At 48.4% G+C, this 20,726-nt stretch overlaps 1 protein-coding gene across 1 annotated transcript in view; it reads left to right on the top strand.

Annotated features, from left to right (window-relative positions):
• The window catches only part of LOC119955928 (neutrophil cytosol factor 2-like), a 116,666-nt gene that overhangs the window by 12,378 nt on the left and 83,562 nt on the right, over positions 1-20,726 (top strand). The window contains exon 2 of the mRNA XM_038782585.1: positions 19,149-19,283. Within this exon, the coding sequence (XP_038638513.1) occupies positions 19,275-19,283 (9 nt within the window). The 5' untranslated portion in view covers positions 19,149-19,274. The remainder of the gene's footprint in view (positions 1-19,148; positions 19,284-20,726) is intronic.

Below are 20,726 nucleotides of genomic sequence, written 5' to 3'. Positions count from 1 at the left end.
TGAGAAATACTCAAGTGGTAGAGGTAAAGGTGATCTGATGGGAGATAATAAGGAGAGTTACCTCCGGTTGAAGAAAAGCACTGGGAAGGCTGATGTGGTAAAGTAAAGTGGTAAAGGAAAGCCCAAGTGAAGCGAAGGAGGTGCAAAAGACTGTGCAGCCTGATCAAGAGGTGATTGTTAAGAAGGTGCCAGATGTCTTTAAAGAATTTACTTGTGTGGATAAAGTTTACTCGTGTGTAACAGGAGGAGCAGGTAAAGAAGTCACAATTCTAAGAGATACAGGGGCTAGTCAATCCTTAATGGTAAGAGATGAAGAATTATGTGGTTTGGGAAGAATGTTGCCAGAAAAGGTGGTGATATGTGGAATTCAGGGTGAGAAGAGTAGTGTTCCATTATATCATGATGTGGAGATGCCGGCATTGGACTGGGGTGAGCACAGTAAGAAGTCTTACAACACCAGGTTAAAGTCCAACAGGTTTGTTTCAAACACGAGCTTTCGGAGCACGGCTCCTTCTTCAGGTGAATTCCATTATATCAGGTAAGGTTGGAAAGTCCAGTGAAGAGTGGTGAACATGAACAGTACAGCACAGAACAGGCCCTTCGGCCCTCAATGTTGTGCCGAGCCATGATCACCCTACTCAAACCCACGTATCCACCCTATACCCGTAACCCAACAACTCCCCCCTTAACTTTACTTTTATTAGGACACTACGGGCAATTTAGCATGGCCAATCCACCTAACCTGAAGTGGTAGTAGGAGTAATCGAGAAACTATCTTGTCCAGGAATACAGTTTATCTTGGGTAATGATTTAGATGGATTGCAGGTGGGAGTGATGCCTACTGTGGTTGATAAGTCAGTGGAAAATCAGACAACTGAAGTGTTGAAGGATGAATATCCTGGGATTTTTCTGGATTGTGTAGTAACAAGGTCACAAAGTCACAGATTAAGACAAGAGGATAAATCAAAGAGTGAAGATGAAGTTGAAGTGCAATTATCAGAAACGATTTTTGATCAGATAGTTGAAAAAGAACAATAGATGGAGGATGAGGCGGATATTTTTAGTTCAGGAAAATTGGCGGAGTTACAACAAAGATATAGAAATAAAACATGTATCAGAAAGCATATACGGAAGAGAAATCTGGGTGTATACCAGTGTTATTACCGTAAAAGTGATGTTTTGATGAGAAAATGGAGACCTTTACATATACAGGTGGATGAAAAGTGGGCAGAAGTTCATCAAGTGGCAGCACGGTAGCATACTGGTTAACACAATTGCTTCACAGCTCTAGGGTCCCAGGTTCGAATCCTGGCTTGGGTCACTGTGCGGTGTCTGCACGTTCTCCCCGTGTGTGTGTGGGTTTTCTCCGGATGCTCCGGTTTCCTCCCACAGTCCAAAGATGTGCAGGTGAGGTGGATTGGCCATGCTAAATTGCTCTTAGTGTCCAAAATTGCCCTTGGTGTTGGGTGGGTTTACTAGGTTATGGGAATAGGGTGGAGGTGTGGGCTTGGGTGCTCTTTCAAAGAGCCGGTGCAGACTCGATGGGCTGAATGGCCTCCTTCTCCACTGTAAATTCTATGAAAGTAGGATTGCCGATAAGGTATAAGGAGGTGTTGCGAGTTGCACATGAGATATCAGTGGGAGGTCATTTGGGAATAAGGAAAACTCAAGCTAAAATCCATAAATATTTTTATTGGCCTGGACTACATAAAGATGTAGTTAAATTTTATCAATCATGTCACACATATCAAGTGATAGGGAAACCTAAAGCAGTGGTAAAACCAGCGCCCTTAATACTTATTCCAGTATTTGAGGAACCTTTCACAAGGCTCCTAATTGATTGCGTAGGGCCACTTCCTAAAAAAATATAATTGGGAATCAATATAATTTGACGATAATGGATGTCACGTAATATTACAGCTAAAATGATTATGGAGGAGTTACTTAAATTCTTTACCAGATATGGACTACTTACAGAAATACAATCAGATCAAGGATCAAATTTTACCTCCAGGTTATTCAAAGAAGTCGTGGATAGCTTAGGAATAAAGCAATTTAAATCAACTGTGTACCATCCACAGTAAGAAGTCTTGCAACACCAGGTTAAAGTCCAACATGTTTGTTTCAAACAGGAGCTTTCGGAACACTGCTCCTTCCTCAGGTGAATGAAGAGGTATGTTCCAGAAACATCTATATAGACAAATTCAAAGATGCCAGACAATGCTTAGAATGCGAGCATTAGCAGGTGATTAAGTCTTTACAGATCCAGAGATAGGGGTAACCCCAGGTTATAGAGGTGTGAATTGTCTCAAGCCAGGACAGTTGGTAGGATTTCGCAAGCCCAGGCCAGATGGTGGCGGATGAAGATAATGCGACATGAATCCCAGGTCCCGGTTGAGGCCATGTGTGCGGAACCTGGCTACAAGTTTCTGCTCGGTGATTCTGCGTTGTCGCGTGTCCTGAAGTCCGCCTTGGAGAACGCTTACCCGGAGATCAGAGGCTGAATGCCCTTGACTGCTGAAGAGTTCCCCAACTGGAAGGGAACATTCATGCCTGGTGATTGTTGAGCGATGTCCGTTCATTCGTTGTCGCAGCGTCTGCATGGTCTCGCCAATGTACCACACTTCCGGACATCCTTTCCTGCAGCGTATGAGGTAGACAACGTTGGCCAAGTATGTACCGCGTATCTGGTGGGTGGTGGTCTCGCGTGTAATGGTGGTATCCGTGTCGATGATTTGGCATGTCTTGCAGAGATTGCCATGGCAGCGTTGTGTGGTGTCGTGGTCGCTGTTCTGAAGGCTGGGTAGTTTGCTGCAAACAGTGGTTTGTTTGAGGTTGCGCAGTTGTTTGAAGGCAAGTAGCGGGGCTGTGAGGATGACCGTGGCAGGATGTTCATCTTCTTCGAGGCTGCGAAGAAGATGTTGTAGTTTCTCCGCACAGGGAAAGTACTGGACGACGAAGGGTACTCAGTCGGTTGTGTCCTGTATTTGTCTTCTGAGGAGGTCGGTGCGGTTTTTTGCTGTGGCGCGTTGGAACTGTCGATCGATGAGTCGAGCACCATATCCCGTTTGTACAAGGGCATCTTTCAGCCTGTAGATGTCTGTTACGCTCCTCCTCGTCTGAGCAGATCCTGTGTATACGGAGGGCTTGTCCTTCGGGGATGGCTTCTTTAATGTGTTTACGGTGGAAGCTGGAGAAGTGGAGCATCATGAGGTTATCCATGGGTTCGCGGTAAAGCGAAGTGCTGAGGTGACCGTCCTTGATGGAGAAGAGTGTGTCCTAGAATGCAACTGATTTTGGAGAGTAGTCCATGGTGAGTCTGATGGTGGGATGGAACTTATTAATGGCACAGTGTAGTCGTTTCAGTGATTCTTCACTGTGGGTCCAAAGGAAAAAAATGTCATCGATGTATCTGGTGTATAACGTTGTTTGAAAGTCCTGTGTGGTGAGGAGGTCTTGTTCAAACTTGTGCATGAAGATGTTGGTGTATTGAGGTGCGAATTTGGTCCCCATGGCTGTTCCGTGCGTCTGGATGAAGAACTTGTTGTCGAAGGTGAAGATGTTGTGATCCAGAATGAAGCGGATGAGTTGCAGAATTGCGTCTGGAGATTGTCAGTTGTCGGTGTTGAGTACTGAGGCAGTTGCAGCAATGCCGTCGTCATGGGGGATGTTGGAGTAGAGTGCCGAGACGCCCATTGTGAATGAGGAATGTTCCTGGTTCAACTGATCCATGGGTGCTGAGTTTCTGTAGGAAGTCCGTCGTGTCGCGACAGAAGCTGGGCGTACCTTGTACGATTGGGTTTTAAGATGCCCTCGATGTGTCCAGAGAGGTTCTCAAACAGGGTCCCATTGCCTGGAACAATAGGACGGCCTGGTGTATTGGCCTTGTGTATTTTCGGGAGGCAGCAGAGATTTCCAATGCGGGGAGTACGTGGGATGAGAGCACGTAGGGTGCTCTGAAGGTCTTGATCCAAGGTCTTGATCAGTCTGAGTTGGCGGATGTGTTCCTTGGTCCTATCTGCAGGTAACTGTCTATCATATTACACAATGTAAGTTCCATCTCGCCATGGACTACCCTCCAGAATTGGTTGCATTCTTGGACACACTCGTCTCCATCAAGGACGGTCACCTCAGCACTTCGCTTTACCACAAACCCACGGATAACCTCACGATGGTCCACTTCTCCAGCTTCCACCCTAAGCACATTAAAGAAACCATCCCCTGGGGACAAGCCCTCATATACACAGGATCTGCTCAGACAAGGAGGAGCGTAACAGACATCAACAGGTGCTGAAAGATGCCCTCGTACGAACAGGATATGGCGCTCGACTCATCGATCGACAGTTCCAACGGGCCACAGCAAAAAACCGCACCGACCTCCTCAGACAAACACAGGACACAACCGACAGAGTACCTTTCGTCGTCCAGTACTTTCCCGTACGACATCTTCTTCGCAGCCTCCAACACGTCATCGATGAAGATGAACATCTTGCCAAGGTCATACCCACACCCCCTCTACTTGCCTTCAAACAACCGCACAACCTCAAACAAACCATTGTTTGCAGCAAACTACCCAGATTTAAGAACAGCGACCACGGCACTACACAACCCTGCTATGGCAATCTCTGCAAGACGTGCCAGATCATTGACATGGATACCACGATTATACGTGAGAACACCACTCACCAGGTGCGTGATACATACTCGTGCGACTCGGCCAACGTTGTCTACCTCATACACTGCAGGAAAGGATGTCCCGAAGCGTGGTACATTGGCGAGACTATGCGGACGCTGCGACAACGAATGAACGGACATCGCATGACAATCGGCAGGCAGGAATGTTCCCTTCCAGTTGGGGAACGCTTCAGCAGTCAAGGGCATTCAGCCTCTGCTCTCCGGGTAAGCCTTCTCCAAGGCGGCCTTCAGGACGCGCGACAACGCAGAATCGCCGAGCAGAAACTTGTAGCCAAGTTCAACACACATGATTTCGGCCTCAACCGGGACCTGGGATTCATGTCGCATTACATTCATCCCCCACCAGCTGGCCTGGGCTTGCGAAATCCAACCAACTGTCCTGGCTTGAGACACTTCACACCTCTTTAACCTGGATCTGTAAAGATTCAATTACCTGCAAATGCTCGCATTCTAAGCATTGTCTGACATCTTTTAATTTGTCTGTATATATGTTTCTGGAACTAATCTCTTCATTCACCTGAGGAAGGAGCAGTGCTCCGAAAGCTAGTGTTTGAAACAAACATGTTGGACTTTAACCTGGTGTTGTAAGACTTCTTACTGTGCTCACCCCAGTCCAACGCCAGCATCTCCACATGTGTACCATCCAGCATAACAGGGAGCGTTAGAAAGGTGGCATCAGACATTAAAGACAATGTTGAGGCCTTATTGTCAAGATTATCCAGAGGATTGGGATAAAGGAATTCCATTCGTACTGTTTGCAATTAGGGATGCACCTAATGAGTCAACCAAATTTAGTCCTTTTGAACTAATTTTTGGTCATGAGGTAAGAGGACCAATTAAATTGATTAAGGAAAAATTGGTGAGTGAGAAATCAGAACTTACATTATTGGATTACGTGTGAAATTTGAGGGAACGATTAAGTAGAGCAGGTGAATTGGCTCGACAACATTTAAAAGTTGCACAAAATGTGATGAAACGGGTAGCGGATAAGAAATGCAAAGTTTGTAGTTTTGCCAGTGGAGATAAAGTTTTAGTATTGTTACCAGTGGTAGGTGAACCTTTTAAAAGCAAGGTTTTGTGCACCTTATCAGATTGAAAGGAAATTAAGTGAGGTGAATTATGTGGTTAAAAACGCCGGATAGAAGGAAAACTCACCGAGTGTGTCATGTGAATATGCTTACTTTGAAAGGGAAGGAGAGAAAAAGGAGGAGGTTTTAATGATTCTAACTCAAAGTGACAAACCAAATCCAGATGACTGACATACCTCAAATTAAATTGGAAAACAAGTATGTTCTTAAAAATTGTTTGAGTTACCTTCCAGAGGAAAAACAAACTGACCTGAAAGAGTTATTGATATCACATCAAGTTTGTGGAGATAAATTGGGAAGTACTAAAATGGCTATACATGATGTAGATGTGGGAAATGCTGTTCCAATTAAACAACATCCATATAGACTTTACCCTTTAAAATTGGTACAGGTTAACAAAGAGATTGAAAGTATGCTTAGAAATGGCATAATTGAAGTGGGTCGCAGCCAATGGAGCTCACCAATAGTGATGGTACCTAAACCAGACTGTACCCAAAGGTTCTGTGTGGACTATAGAAAGGTTAATGCAGTTACAAGAATGGACTCTTATCCAATCCCATGTTTGGAGGATTGCATTGAGAAAGTGGGACAATCGGCTTTTATTTCCAAACTGGATTTACTTAAAGGTTACTGGCAGGTACCTTTATCCAAAAGGGCGAAGGAGATTTCCGCTTTTGTGCCTCCAGATGGTATATACCAATTCAAAGTTATGCCATTTGGCATGAAAAACGCCCCAGCCACATTTCAACGGTTAACTAACAAAGTTGTTTCAGGATTACCCAATTGTGTGGTATATATCGACGATCTGGTAATTTTCAGCCAGACATGGACAGAACATTTGAAACATCTGATGGAATTATTCGATCGACTTCAGGAGGCAGGTTTGGTGATAAACCTAGCCAAAAGTGAAATTGGAAAAGCCCAAGTCACTTTCCTTGGCCATACAATCGGATAGGGTTGAATGGTCACACGGGATGTGAAACCAACAGTTATTGAGGAGTTTTCAATACCCTCAAGCCAAAAATGTGATTTCTTAGCATCAGTGGATTAGATGGAACATTTGTGCAAACGTTTTGTAGCTGATTGCTCCACTGATGGACTTGCTGAAGAAATGTCAAAAATTTCAGTGGACAGCAGACTTTCAACAGACTGCCTGAAAGCTGTGATAACCAATGCTCCTGTATTGGAGAATTACAAGGGACTTTGCGATCAGATTGAACTGAAGTATCTGACTTTAAAGGGAAATGCTGAGGCGTAGAGAAATGGATGGATCGTGCGGATACTTTCTTGTTCAAAGAGACTGTCAATCGAGAAAGATTTCAGTTGGAGGAAGAACAAAAATGGATTATATTATTGTACCTGTTTTGCTTGTGTTGTTTCTTTTGAAACAAAAAAGTATATTTACTCTGCATTTATCATTGAATTTACAGTGCAGAAGGAGGCCATTCGGCCCATCGAGTCTGCACCGGCTCTTGGAAAGAGCACTCTACCCAAGGTCAACACCTCCACCCTATCCCCATAACCCAGTAACCTCACCCAACGCTAAGGGCAATTTTGGACACTAGGGGCAATTTATCATGGCCAATCCACCTAACCTGCACATCTTTGGACTGTGGGAGGAAACCGGAGCACCCGGAGGAAACCCACGCACACACAGGGAGGATGTGCAGACTCCGCACAGACAGTGACCCAAGCCGGAATCGAACCTGGGACCCTGGAGCTGTGAAGCAATTGTGCAATTCACAATGCTACCGTGCTGCCCTTTAAGGATAATGAAAAATGAAACCATCTTGAAGTTGATGGTTTATTTTTTTTCTTTGGGGGGGGGGGAGGTGTCATGTGAGTACTTTTGAGAAATGGGTGTTTATAACTTGGTGTATATAAATATCTGTACTGAGAGTACCTTTAAGAAATGGGTGTTTACTATTGCAGTGATGTCAGAGTGGGTGGAGCTGGGTGTCTGACCGAGCAGGTGTAATGTTGATCTCTCTGCCATGAAAAGACTATCTCTTGATCATTTGGTGAATTTCGAATTATAAATGTTTTCAGTAGTGAATGTAAACCTGATGTGGTTCTGTTAAAAGATGTTTCTTTGGTCTTCTGGATGTTGTTTGGGAAGTTAAGGATTACTTGGTGTTGTATTCTTTGGGGGGTTGTATTTGAATTGATGGTTGCTAAGATGTTCACTGTATATTTTAAAAACATTAACTTGACTTCATAGAATAAACATTGTTTTGCTTTAAAAAATGCTTTTCCATTTCTGCTGTACCACACCTGTAGAGTGGGCCGTGTGCTCCCCATACCACAATCTATTAAAAGTTGTGGGTCAGGTGAACTCCATGATACACTTTGGGGTTCTCTAAACTCTGGCCCATAACACTAGATACACCTGGCCTCCACCATCTTGTCAGCCCCGGGCTGGTCCTCGCGTTTTACGGCAAGCTCACGTTCTCCCTTCCTTGCTGCTGTCTTCCTTTGATTTTTGGACACCTTTCGCCTCTTTGCATTAAAAATCCCCAAAAAGAAAAAGCAGGAGCCACCCAATGGGTGACTACCCCTTTTTCTCTTTTTTTGAAATAATTTTTATTGAAAAATTTTGAATTTATACAATAACGCACCACAGTAAAATACCAAAAATAACAATAATATTAACAATCATAAACATTCGCCCCACCTCCATGAACAACACAGCATTTTAACAACAACGCAGATTAACACAATATAAAGTTACAGAATAGACACTACAATAAGGAACACCCCACCCCCCGGGTTGCTGCTGCTATTGACCAAGTTACCTATCTTTGAGCCAGGAAGTCCAGAAAAGGCTGCCATCATTTATAGAACCCTTGTATTGATCCTCTCAGGGCAAATTTGACCCTTTCCAATTTTATAAATCCCGCCATGTCACTGATCCAGGTCTCCATACTTGGCGGCCTGCATCCTTCCACTGTAGCAGAATCCTTCGTCGGGCTACTAGGGACGCAAAGGCCAGGACACCGGCCTCTTTCGCCTCCTGTACTCCCGGCTCTACCGCAACTCCAAAAATCGCGAGTCCCCACCCTGGTTTGACCCTGGATCCAACCACCCTCGACACCATCCCCGCCACCCCCTTCCAGAATTCTTCCAGTGCTGGGCATGCCCAGAACATATGGACGTGGTTCGCTGGACTCCCCGAACATCTGGTGCACCTGTCCTCACCCCCAAAGAACCTACTCATCCTAGTCCCGGACATGTGGGCCCGGTGCAGCACCTTAAATTGGATGAGACTAAGCCTCGCACATGAGGAGGAAGAGTTGACTCTCTCCAAGGCATCCGCCCAAGTCCCGACCTCTATCTGCTCCCCAAGTTCCTCCTCCCATTTAGCCTTCAGCTCCTCCACTGATGACTCCTCCACCTCCTGCATTGCCTTATAGATGTCAGACACCTTCCCCTCTCCGACCCACACCCCCGAAAGCACTCTGTCCATCGTCCCCCGCGACGGCAGCAGAGGGAATCCCTCTACCTGTCGCCTAGCAAACGCCTTTACCTGCAAGTATCTGAACATGTTCCCTTGGGGAAGGCCAAATTTATCTTCCAGTTCCCCCAGGCCCGCAAACCTCCCGCCAATAAACAGGTCCCTCAATTTGCTGATGCCCGCCCTTTACCACCCCCTAAATCCCCCATCCTTGTTCCGCGGGATGAACCGATGGTTGCCACCCAGTGGAGCCTCCATCGAGCCCCCTGTTTCCCCCCCCCATGCCGTCTCCACTGTCCCCAGATTCTTAGGGTCGCCGCCACCACCGGGCTCGTGGTAAACCTCTTAGGGGAGAGCGGCAACGGTGACGTTACCATGGCACCCAGGCTCGTACCTCAACATGACGCCATCTCCATTCTTTTCCACGCCGCCCCTCCCCCTCCATCACCCATTTACGCACCATTGACACATTGGCTGCCCAATAGTACCCCAGAAGGTTGGGCAGCGCCAGCCCGCCTCTATCCCTCCCTCGCTCTAGGAACACCCTCTTCACTCTCGGAGTCCCATGTGCCCACACAAAGCTCAAAATACTGCTAGTCACTCTCCTAAAGAAGGCCCTGGGGATAAAGATGGGCAGGCACTGAAATAGGAACAAGAACCTCGGAAGCACCGTCATTTTGACGGACTGTACCCTCCCCGCCAACGATAATGGCAGCATGTCCCACCTCTTGAACTCCTCCTCCATCTGATCTACAAGTCTGGTGAAATTATGTTTGTGAAGAGTCCCCCAGTCCCTGGCCACCTGCACCCCCAGGTACCTAAAGCTCTCCCCTGCCCGCCTAAGCGGGAGCCTACCAATTCCTTCCTCCTGGTCTCCAGGGTGCACCACAAACACCTCGCTCTTGCCTAAATTTAATTAATAACCTGAAAAGGTCCCAAACTCAGCTAGCAACTCCACCACTCCCGGCATCCCTACCACCGGGTCCGCCACATACAGTAACAGGTCATCGGCATACAACGACACCCTATGTTCCTCTCCACCTCGCACCAAGCCTCTCCACCTCTCTGAATCTCTCAACGCCATCGCCAGCGGCTCGATTGCCAGTGCAAACAACAAGGGGGACAGGGGGCAACCCTGCCTGGTCCCTCGGTAAAGCCGGAAGTACTCCGACCACCTCCTATTCGTGGCCACGCACGCCATCGGGGCCTCATATAGCAGCCTTACCCATCTAATGAACCCTTCACCAAATCCAAACCTCCCCAACACCTCCCATAGGTACCCCCACTCCACTCTATCGAAGGCCTTCTCCGCATCCAGCGCCACCACTATCTCTGCCTCCCCCCTCAATCGCCGGCATCATGATGACATTCAACAATCTCCGCACATTCGTGTTCAGCTGCCTTCCCTTCACGAAACCTGTCTGGTCCTCGTGCACAACCCCTGGCACACAGTCCTCTATCCTGGTGGCCAGGATTTTTGCCAGGACCTTAGCATCCACGTTGAGGAGAGATATGGGCCTGTATGAACCACACTGCTGGGGGTCCTTGTCCCTCTTTAAAATTAACGAGATCAGTGCCCGCGACATCGTCGGGGGCAAAGTCCCCCCTTCCCACGCTTCATTGAGTGTCCGCACCAGCAAGGTGCCCACTAGGTCCACAAACTTTTTATAAAATTCCACCGGGAACCCATCCAGCCCCGGTGCCTTCCCTGACTGCATCTGCCAGATCCCCTTAACTAGCTCCTCCAGCTCAATCGACGCACCCAACCCCTCCACCTTCTCCTCCTGCATCTTCGGGAAAGAAAGCCCGTCAAGGAACCTCTCCATTCCCCTCCTCTCCCCCGTTGGCTCCGACCAGTACGGTTCCCCGTAAAAGTCCTTGAAGACCTCATTCACCTCTACCCCCTTCCGCACCACATTCCCACTCTTGTCTCTCACTCCAGGAATTTCCTTAGCCGCATCCCGCTTGCGGAGCTGATGAGCCAGCATCCTACTCGCCTTTTCACCATAAGACCATAAGACCATAAGACATAGGAGCGGAAGTAAGGCCATTCGACCCATCGAGTCCACTCCACCATTCAATCATGGTTGATTTCAACTCCATTTACCCGCTCTCTCCCCATAGCCCTTAATTCCTCGAGAAATCAAGAATTTAATAAATGTTCGTACACTGCCCCTTGTGCCTTCCTCCACTGTGCCTCCGCCTTTCTAGTGGTCAGCAAATCAAATTTAGCCTGCAGGCTGCACCTCTCCCCCAACAGTCCCTCCTCTGGTGCCTCTGCATACCTCCTGTCCACCTCCAGCATCTTTCCCACCAGTCTATCCCTCTCACTCCTCTCGCTCCTCTCCCTGTGTGCCCGGATGGATATCAGCTCCCCACGAATTACTGCCTTCAGGGCTTCCCAGACCATCCCCACCTGAACCTCCCCCGTATCATTCACCTCGAGGTACCCCTCAATACTTGCCCGGACCCTCCTACACACCTCCTCCTCCGCCAACAACCCCACATCCAACTGCCACAACGGACGTTGGTCCCGCACCTCCCCCATCTCCAACTCTATCCAATGCGGAGCGTGGTCGGAGATTGCAATGGCCGAATACTCGGCCTCCTCCACTCTCGGAATCAGTCCCCTACTCACCACGAAGAAATCTATCCGAGAGTAGACCCTATGTACGTGGGAGAAGAAAGAGTACTCGCGTGCCCTCGGCTTCACAAACCTCCATGGATCCACCCCACCGATCTGATCCATAAACCCTCTCAGTACCTTGGCCGCCGCCGGCCTCCTACCCGTCCTAGAGCTGGACCGATCCAGTGAAGGATCCAACACCGTATTAAAGTCATGATCAGACCTCCCGCCTCCAGATCCGGGACCCGTCCCAACATACGCCTCATAACGCCCGCATCGTCCCAATTTGGGGCATACACACTAGCCAGTACCACCTTCTCTCCTTGTAGCCTGCCCCTAACCATAACATACCTACCCCCCTTATCCGCCACCACCTCCGATGCCTCAAACAACACATTTTTCCCCACCAGAATCGCCACTCCCCGGTTCTTCACATCCAACCCAGAGTGGAAAACCTGCCCCACCCACCCCTTCCTCAGGCGGACCTGGTCCGCCACCTTCAGGTGGGTCTCCTGAAGCATTGCCACATCTGCCTTTAGCCCCTTCAGGTGAGCCAGTACCCTCGACCGCTTCACTGGCCCATTCAACCCTCTCGCATTCCAGGTGACCAACCGGATCAGAGGGCGTCCCGCCCCCCCTCCCCCGTTGACTAGCCATAGCCCGTCGAATGCCCGCCCCAGGCCAGCACCCCCTGCCCGACCCAGTCCCCACAGCGACAACACCTCTCCTCTGTTTCCCCCCCCCAGCCCCCACCAGCTCCTTCCTGACCCTACCAGCAGCAACCCGGTATTTCTCTCCCCCCCCCCCCCCCCCCAGGCTAGGAACCCTCCCAGCCACGAACCGTCCTCCATTGTACTTCCGTGGGTCAGTTAACTTCTGCTGACCCTGGAAACTCCCGCCAATAACCCGACCCCTCCCAAAGTGGGATCATCCCCAATCTATCCCTCCTCCAGGCACCGCTCCAGCGCGGGGAAGAACCAGTTAGGGCCCCGCCTCCCCCGTCACCGTCTCCGCCCCCCAGCCCCGCAGCACGGGAAATCAGAGGAAAGTCCGCGCTTTCGCACTGCCCCACCACACCCTTCTGACGCAGCTCCCAAATAACAGCCCCACTCCATACCCCCAACCCGACATAGAATACAACAAACCCCCCCCGACCCTCCCCGCAGGATACACAACTCAACCAATGCCCCACAGCAGAAAAAAACATAGCAGAACAACACCCCCATAAATAACCATATCAAAATTGCAAAAGTACAAAAAAAAGAACATAGCAACAGCAGAATCCAGCGCTAAGATATTACAACCGACCCCGCAACCCCAAACCCCTAGTTCAAGTCCAGTTTCTCCGTCCGCACGAAGGCCCACGCCTCCTCCGGGGAATCAAAATAATAATGCCGGTCCGAATAAGTTAGACTACCCCTTTTTCATGCTGCCTTCGGCTGCCTCTTGCTCTGGGCCCTGCTCTGCCTGATTCAAGCACTGACCTCCGGCTCACTGCTCCTGCTGCCCCACACTTTGACTTCAGTCCTGCTGTTCCAGCTGCCTCGCCTTCTGCCACCTTTCTGTTGCCTTGCGTCCTGGATTCGGGCCTGCCGCCTCGACCGCCTCATGTCAGACTCTGTCCTCCACACTCGCCCTGTCCTCTTCCCCCCTCCCCCGCCCTTTGCCACCGCCCCCCGCACTCTGCCCCCATCCCGACCTCTGGGGCCCGCCCCCATCCCCCGACCTCTGAGGCCTGCCCCATCTCGCACTCCGGCCCCGCACTCCAGCCCTCCACCCCGCCCCCACTCTGGCCCTGGCCCCCGTCCACCGCATTCTGGCGTCCCCGCACTCTGGCACCCTCGTCCCTGCCCTCCAATGACCATTCGTGGCAAATGTATTATAAGTGGGAACTGACCCCAGGCACCATGCGGTTGATATGCCACAAACACGCCATTGACATGTGCTCTGCATCCGAACTAACCATTTGGAAATGGACGTTTCGACCCCTTCTTAAAATGGCGTCTCACACCACATTTCCCACTCTTGCAGACCACAGAAAATCCCTCCACCCCACCGCCCCCTGCCATGTCTGTACTGGGAAAATCCCTCCGCCCCACCGCACCCTGCCATGTCTGTACTGGGAAAATCCCTCCGCCCCACCGCACCCTGCCATGTCTGTACTGGGAAAATCCCTCCGCCCCCTGCCATGTCTGTACTGGGAAAATCCCTCCGCCCCCTGCCATGTCTGTACTGGGAAAATCCCTCCGCCCCACCGCACCCTGCCATGTCTGTACTGGGAAAATCCCTCCGCCCCACCGCCCCCTGCCATGTCTGTACTAGGAAAATCCCTCCGCCCCACCGCCCCCTGCCATGTCTGTACTGGGAAAATCCCTCCGCCCCCCTGCCATGTCTGTACTGGGAAAATCCCTCCGCCCCACTGCCCCCTGCCATGTCTGTACTGGGAAAATCCCACCGCCCCCTGCCATGTCTGTACTGGGAAAATCCCACCGCCCCCTGCCATGTCTGTACTGGGAAAATCCCTCCACCCCACCGCCCCCTGCCATGTCTGTACTGGGAAAATCCCTCCGCCCCACCGCCCCCTGCCATGTCTGTACTGGGAAAATCCCTCCGCCCCACCGCCCCCTGCCATGTCTGTACTGGGAAAATCCCACCGCCCCCTGCCATGTCTGTACTGGGAAAATCCCTCCGCCCCACCGCCCCCTGCCATGTCTGTACTGGGAAAATCCCACCGCCCCCTGCCATGTCTGTACTGGGAAAATCCCTCCACCCCACCGCCCCCTGCCATGTCTGTACTGGGAAAATCCCTCCGCCCCACCGCCCCCTGCCATGTCTGTACTGGGAAAATCCCTCCGCCCCACCGCCCCCTGCCATGTCTGTACTGGGAACCTGTCTAGTTTCTTGCATTCAAATTTATTTTAAGTAATCTGTGAGACAATTATTCAAAATGTTCTTTGTGTATTTGTAAATAAAGCAGCTGTGTTTGTGCAGAGATCCATTTCAGACATTACAACCAATACTGATGTTACACCTGTGGCAGCTCAAATTTGTATTGGGAATCCCGTTTGACTTTCACATGAGAAAAACTTCACTCTCAGCAGAAAATCTGTATTTGTGTAAGGAGTATTTTAGTTTGTGTGGTTTGGAAAGGAATCAAATATGAATATTGAGGTTTCCAACAAACGTTTCACTAAAAGCTTTCCAATTCTATTTTGGAAAGGGTGTTGAGCTCAAAGAGGAGAGACGGACATTAGGCAGTGAATGCTTTGAGTATCGGCAGGACATTGAAATTAATTTTTGGTTGAACAGGACAAGAGAAGTGGAGGATAACAAACTGTTTATCAGATAGAGAATAAGTCAAAGAAAACAGGATTGGAGTGAGGTCACGAAGTGGAATAGCGTGAGGACTGGAGTCTATTACACAGCAGATAAGGAGTAATCCAGTCAGTCCCATTTCCCCGCTCTAATCCCCTACTCAAAGTTAATGTGTTTTAGGAGCCCACCCAATTTTTTAAATAAATCATTGAACATCTCCATTTCCACCACCCTCCTGGGCAGTGAGTTCTAGATCATTTACCATTAAAATGTTTCTTCTCGCACCCCCCACCGTATATCTTAACCAAAACCTAAATCTGTATCCCTGAGTCCTTGTCCCATCAGCTAATAGGAAGAGTTCTTCTTTGTTTACCTTATATAAACATGTTGGAACCTTGTATCACCTCTATCAAATCTACACACAATCTCCATTGCTCCAAGGCCAACAGCCCTAGCTTCTCCAATATAACCTTGTATCTAAAATCTCTCATCCATTCCTGAAACACTCTGCTAAATGTCCAGAACAATTGTTAGTTTGCAGGCTGCAAACAATGGTGGAACCCAGAACAAATGCAAAAAACAAGGGTGAAATGTTTGGAATATCTTCAGCCTGAAGTGCCAAGTGGATGATCCACTACAGTGCAGAAATCACAGATGTCAGTGTTAGAACATAGAACATAACAGCGCAGTACAGGCCCTTCGGCCCTTGATCTTGCGCCGACCTATGAAACTCCTCTAAAGCCCATCTACACTATTCCCTTATCGTCCATATGCCTATCCAATGACCATTTGAATGCGTTTAGTGTTGGCAAGTCCACTACTGTTGCAGGCAGGGCATTCCACGCCCTTACTACTTTCTGAGTAAAGAACCTACCTCTGACATCTGTCCTATGTCTATCTCCCCTCAATTTAAAGCTATGTCCCCTCGTGCTGGACATCACCATCCGAGGAAAAAGGCTCTCACTGTCCACCCTATCTAATCCTCTGATCATCTTGTATGCCTCAAGTAAGTCACCTCTTAACCTTCTTCTCTCGAATGAAAACAGCCTCAAGTCCTTTCCTCGTAAGATCTTCCCTCCATACCAAGCAACATCCTTGTAAATCTCCTCTGTATCCTTTCCAATGCTTCCACATCCTTCCTATAATGCAGCGACCAGAACTGCACGCAATACTCCAAATGCGGCCGCACCAGAGTTTTGTACAACTGCAGCATGACCTCAGGGCTCCGAAACTCAATTCCTCTACCAATAAAAGCTAACACACCGTATGTTTTCTTAACAACCCTCTCAACCTGGGTGGCAACTTTCAGGGATCTATGTACATGGACACCGAGATCTCTCTGCTCATCCACACTACCAAGAATCTTCCCATTAGCCCAGTACTCTGTTTTCCTGTTATTCCTTCCAAAATTAATCACCTCACACTTTTCTGCATTAAACTCCATTTGCCACCTGTCAGCCCAGCTCTGCAGCTTACCTTTGTCCCTCTGTAACTTGTGACATCCTTCTGCAGTGTCCACAACTCCACTGAATTTAGTGTCATAACCAGAAGATAGTTCTGGTTATTGGAGGCCAGACCTTACCCCAGCTTATCAATTCTTCAAGGTAGTGCCCTCTGCCCAACCATCTTCAGTTGCTTCAGAAATGAATAATTTAATAAACTTTATTGCAGTGTTAGTGTAAGCCTACTTGTGACACTAATAAAGTTACTGTGAAAAGCCCCTAGTAGCCACATTATGGCATCTGTTCGGGGTACACTGAGGGAGAATTCAATGTCCAATTCACCTAACAGCACGTCTTTCGGGACTTGTGGGAGGAAACCGGAGCACCCGGAGCAAATCCATGCAGACACGGAGAGAAATTGCAGACTCCGCACAGACAGTGACCCAAGCCGGGAATCGAACCTGGGACCCTTGTGCTGTGAAGCAACAGTGCTAACCATTGTTACCATGCCGCCAGTGTCCCTTTTCTCTTTACGATCCTCATGGGGATCCACAACTAAATTTACCGAATTACTCCCAAATGAAGAAATTATCAAAAATATTTTCACTGAGTTTTTCACTAATCAGAATCAACAATAAATTAAACATTAATTCAAAACATAAGAAATGGGAGGAGGTCATTCGGCCCTCTGAGTCTACACCGCCATTCAATTTGACCGTGGCTGATGTGTTTATGGCCTTAATCCCCTTTTCTCCCTGCCCTCCCTTCACTCTCTCTTCAATCATAATCTGTCGAACTTGGCCTTAAATATATTCCACCTCCATTTCTCTCTGAGGAAGAGAATTCCAAAGTCTAATGGCCCCTGGAGAGAAAATAATCCTCCCCAGAGGAGCGTAGGAAATGGGATCATAAGTAGGCCATTCAGCCTCTTGAGTTGGCACTGCCATTCATTAGATTGTGCCTGATCTTCAACCTCAATGCCTTTTTCTCTGCACTATCCCTTGATGTCTTTACTATCCAGATATCTATCAACCTCTGTCTTGAACAGGGGCAATATCTGAGCCTCTACAATCCTCTGGGGTAGAGTACTATAAATATTCGCCACCCTCTGAATGAAGACATTCTTATCATATCTCTCCTAAATGACGACTTGCTCCTTATTCCGATAATGTGCCCCCTGGTTCTAGACCTCCCACCAGGAAAACACCCTTCCTGCATCTACCTTGTGGCCTCTTATTCTTCCAAGCTCTAGTGAATGCAGGCAGTCTCCTCTCATTCTTCCAAACTCCAATGAGCATAGGCCTAACCGACTCAACCTATCTGATTATACAAATAACGGTTGGTGGAGCTATGAATTACGTATGATATACCAGATATCACAAAGACTATCTCGGAGAGTTTCTACATAGTCCACCGTGCCTTTATGGCTGCAGATTTAGCTGTAGAATTCTTCCAAGCCTGTAATTTCCCCGGGCAGAATTCCAGTCCCTTTCCCAAGGGTTTAGCCGATTCTCCACGGGTAACAGCTTCCCTCATGCAATCTTTTAGGCAGAATACAGACCATACCCAACCAGTCTGTACTTTCAAAGCTCAGAACATAATGTCTAGTGTTAGATGTGATTCTGTGATTGGGCAGTATTCACTGAACAATCCCGATGCATTAAGAATTACACTCACTTACATTACTTTAAGATTATATCGGGACAGAAGTAGGGTGGGGACTCTGGAGCAAAGCACTGAGCAGGGCAAACTCCGCCTCCTACTGCGCGGGGTGGGGGTGGGGGGGGTGGTGGGGGTTGTGGAAGGTTGGGAAACCACAAGAGAAGAGGAAAGGTGCTGAAGCCAAAGGGGAGGGGGGGGGGTGCGATTATAGATCAATCCAGAGGACAGCGAAATGTACAATTAGTTAGTTAAATGAAGGACAAAATAAACCTCTGTACAATGAAGTAAACTAATGTGAGCAAGAAAAATGTAATGTGTATATACGTGACAACTGTTTATAAATATGAGAAAAGCCAATAAAAAAATTTTCAAAACAAAACTTTAAGATTATCAGTCAGGTTCGCAATGTGGGTCATTCATGCTTACCAGAAACTACATCATGTGCCGAGGCCCGTCCTCTTCAGGCTAAAGGAGCATGTCCAGGCATTGTGCCTGTTTTGAATTAAACAAAAGCATGGCAGACAATAGCTTCCTGGCACATTTTCGAAGGCCAATCAATCAACCAATCAGCCAAATTGTCAACCAATCAAGCAATACAGTGTTCCTTGCCGTACAAATTTATGCATACCCCCCCCCCCCCCCCCCCCCCCCCCCCCCATATCATGGCAGGTTCTTTTCACTGGTGACACTTCTCATTTTCTGTCTTGAGGCAACTCCGATCCTGCCATCAGTTTAAGAAAATGCAGTAACTTTTTTAACATGCACTCAGTTTCAAGAACAAATTGAAGTTCTTAGATGTTATTCATGTTACTGTGAAAGTATTATCCCAGGACAAGCTAATTCTTCTTCTTTTTGTCATACCTTAGGTTCTTTATAACTTAGCTGCATTGTACAGCAGACTAGACCAGTGGTTGGAAAGTCAGCAAAGCCTGGAGAAGGCTGTGGAATCAAGGGCCCAGGGCAGCAACACTGAGCTCGAAAGAGCACTTGACATGGTGAAAGTAAGTTTGCCCCAATATTTTATTGTTAAATAAAAACAAAATAATGTGGATGTTGGAAATCTGAATTAAGAACAGAAATTCTGGGAAAACTCAGCAGGTGTGGCAACACGTGGTAGAGAAAGAGTTTAGAGTCCAATATAACGCTTCTTTGAAACTTCAGTTACTGGAGTTTCATTTTGGATAATGGGCTCGAAACTTATGTTGAGTTTTTCCAGCATTTTCTGTTTTGATTTGATTGTTAAACATCACCACTGATTTCCAGAGATGAACTGTGGTGATTGTCACTATCTTATTCATTACGTTGTTAAGGTTTAATGGCAATTACCTTGTTGAACAGGTGATGGGTATTTGTACACCTATACATGGGGATAGCTGGGGCACTGTTGGAGTACAGTAGTGTTAACTGTAAACTAAGTCGACTTCCGGTGGCGGCCTGTAGAGGGGAAGTTGCACGTTGGTTGGCTCCCACTTGAGGTATATTTTTAGGAGGTTTAAAGTCCGGTCCCGTGGGTTATTTTTGGTGGATTGAAGGAAGGAGATAAAAAGTCGCTAAAAGATGCCAAAAGGACTGCAAAAACCAGTTGTGAAGAAGGGCGGGAGCGAGGGATCGCCATCAAGTGAGAGGCTGGACCGCACTGCTTACAGTGAAGACGATGACTGAGGTGATGGGCAGCACGGTAGCATAGTGTTCAGCATTGCTTCACAGCACCAGGGTTCCAGGTTCGATACCCGGCTTGGGTCACTGTCTGTGCGAAGTCTGCACGTTCTCCCAGTGTGTGGGGGTTTCCTTGGGTGCTCCGGTTTCCTCCCACAGTCCAAAGATGTGAGGTTAGGTGGATTGGCCATGATATATTGCCTTTAGTGTCCGAAATTGCCCTTGGTGTTGGGTGGGTTACTGGGTTATGGGGATAGGGTGAGGGTGTGGGTTTGGGTAGGGTGCTCTTTCCAAGAGCCAGTGCAGACTCGATGGGCCGAATGGCCTCCTTCTGCACTGTAAATTCTATGATGGCTGTGGAGCTGGAGAAGCAGTTTGCGAGGCACATGAAGGTGTTGAGGAAGGAGATGATGGACACAAATAATTGGTGGAGGAGGCAATCTCCCCGGTGAGGATGGATGTGGCAAAGAACAAAGAAAAGTACAGCACAGGATCAGGCCCTTCGGCCCTCCAAGCCCGTGCCGACCATGCTGCCTGTCTAAACTAAAATCTTCTACACTTCCTGGGTCCGTATCCCTTTATTCCCATCCTATTCATGTATTTGTCAAGATGCCCCTTAAACGTCACTATCGTCCCTGCTTCCACCACCTCCCCCGGCAGTGAGTTCCAGGCACCCACCACCCTCGGTGTAAAAAAGCTTGCCTCGTACATCTCTAAACCTTGCCCCTCGCACCTTAAACCTATGCCCCCTAGTAATTGACCCCTCTACCCTGGGGAAAAGCCTTTGA

Source organism: Scyliorhinus canicula, chromosome 21 (genome assembly GCF_902713615.1).
Source record: "Scyliorhinus canicula chromosome 21, sScyCan1.1, whole genome shotgun sequence".
In the NCBI taxonomy this organism is placed as follows: domain Eukaryota; kingdom Metazoa; phylum Chordata; class Chondrichthyes; order Carcharhiniformes; family Scyliorhinidae; genus Scyliorhinus; species Scyliorhinus canicula.
This window is presented reverse-complemented; position numbering and strand designations above follow the sequence as displayed.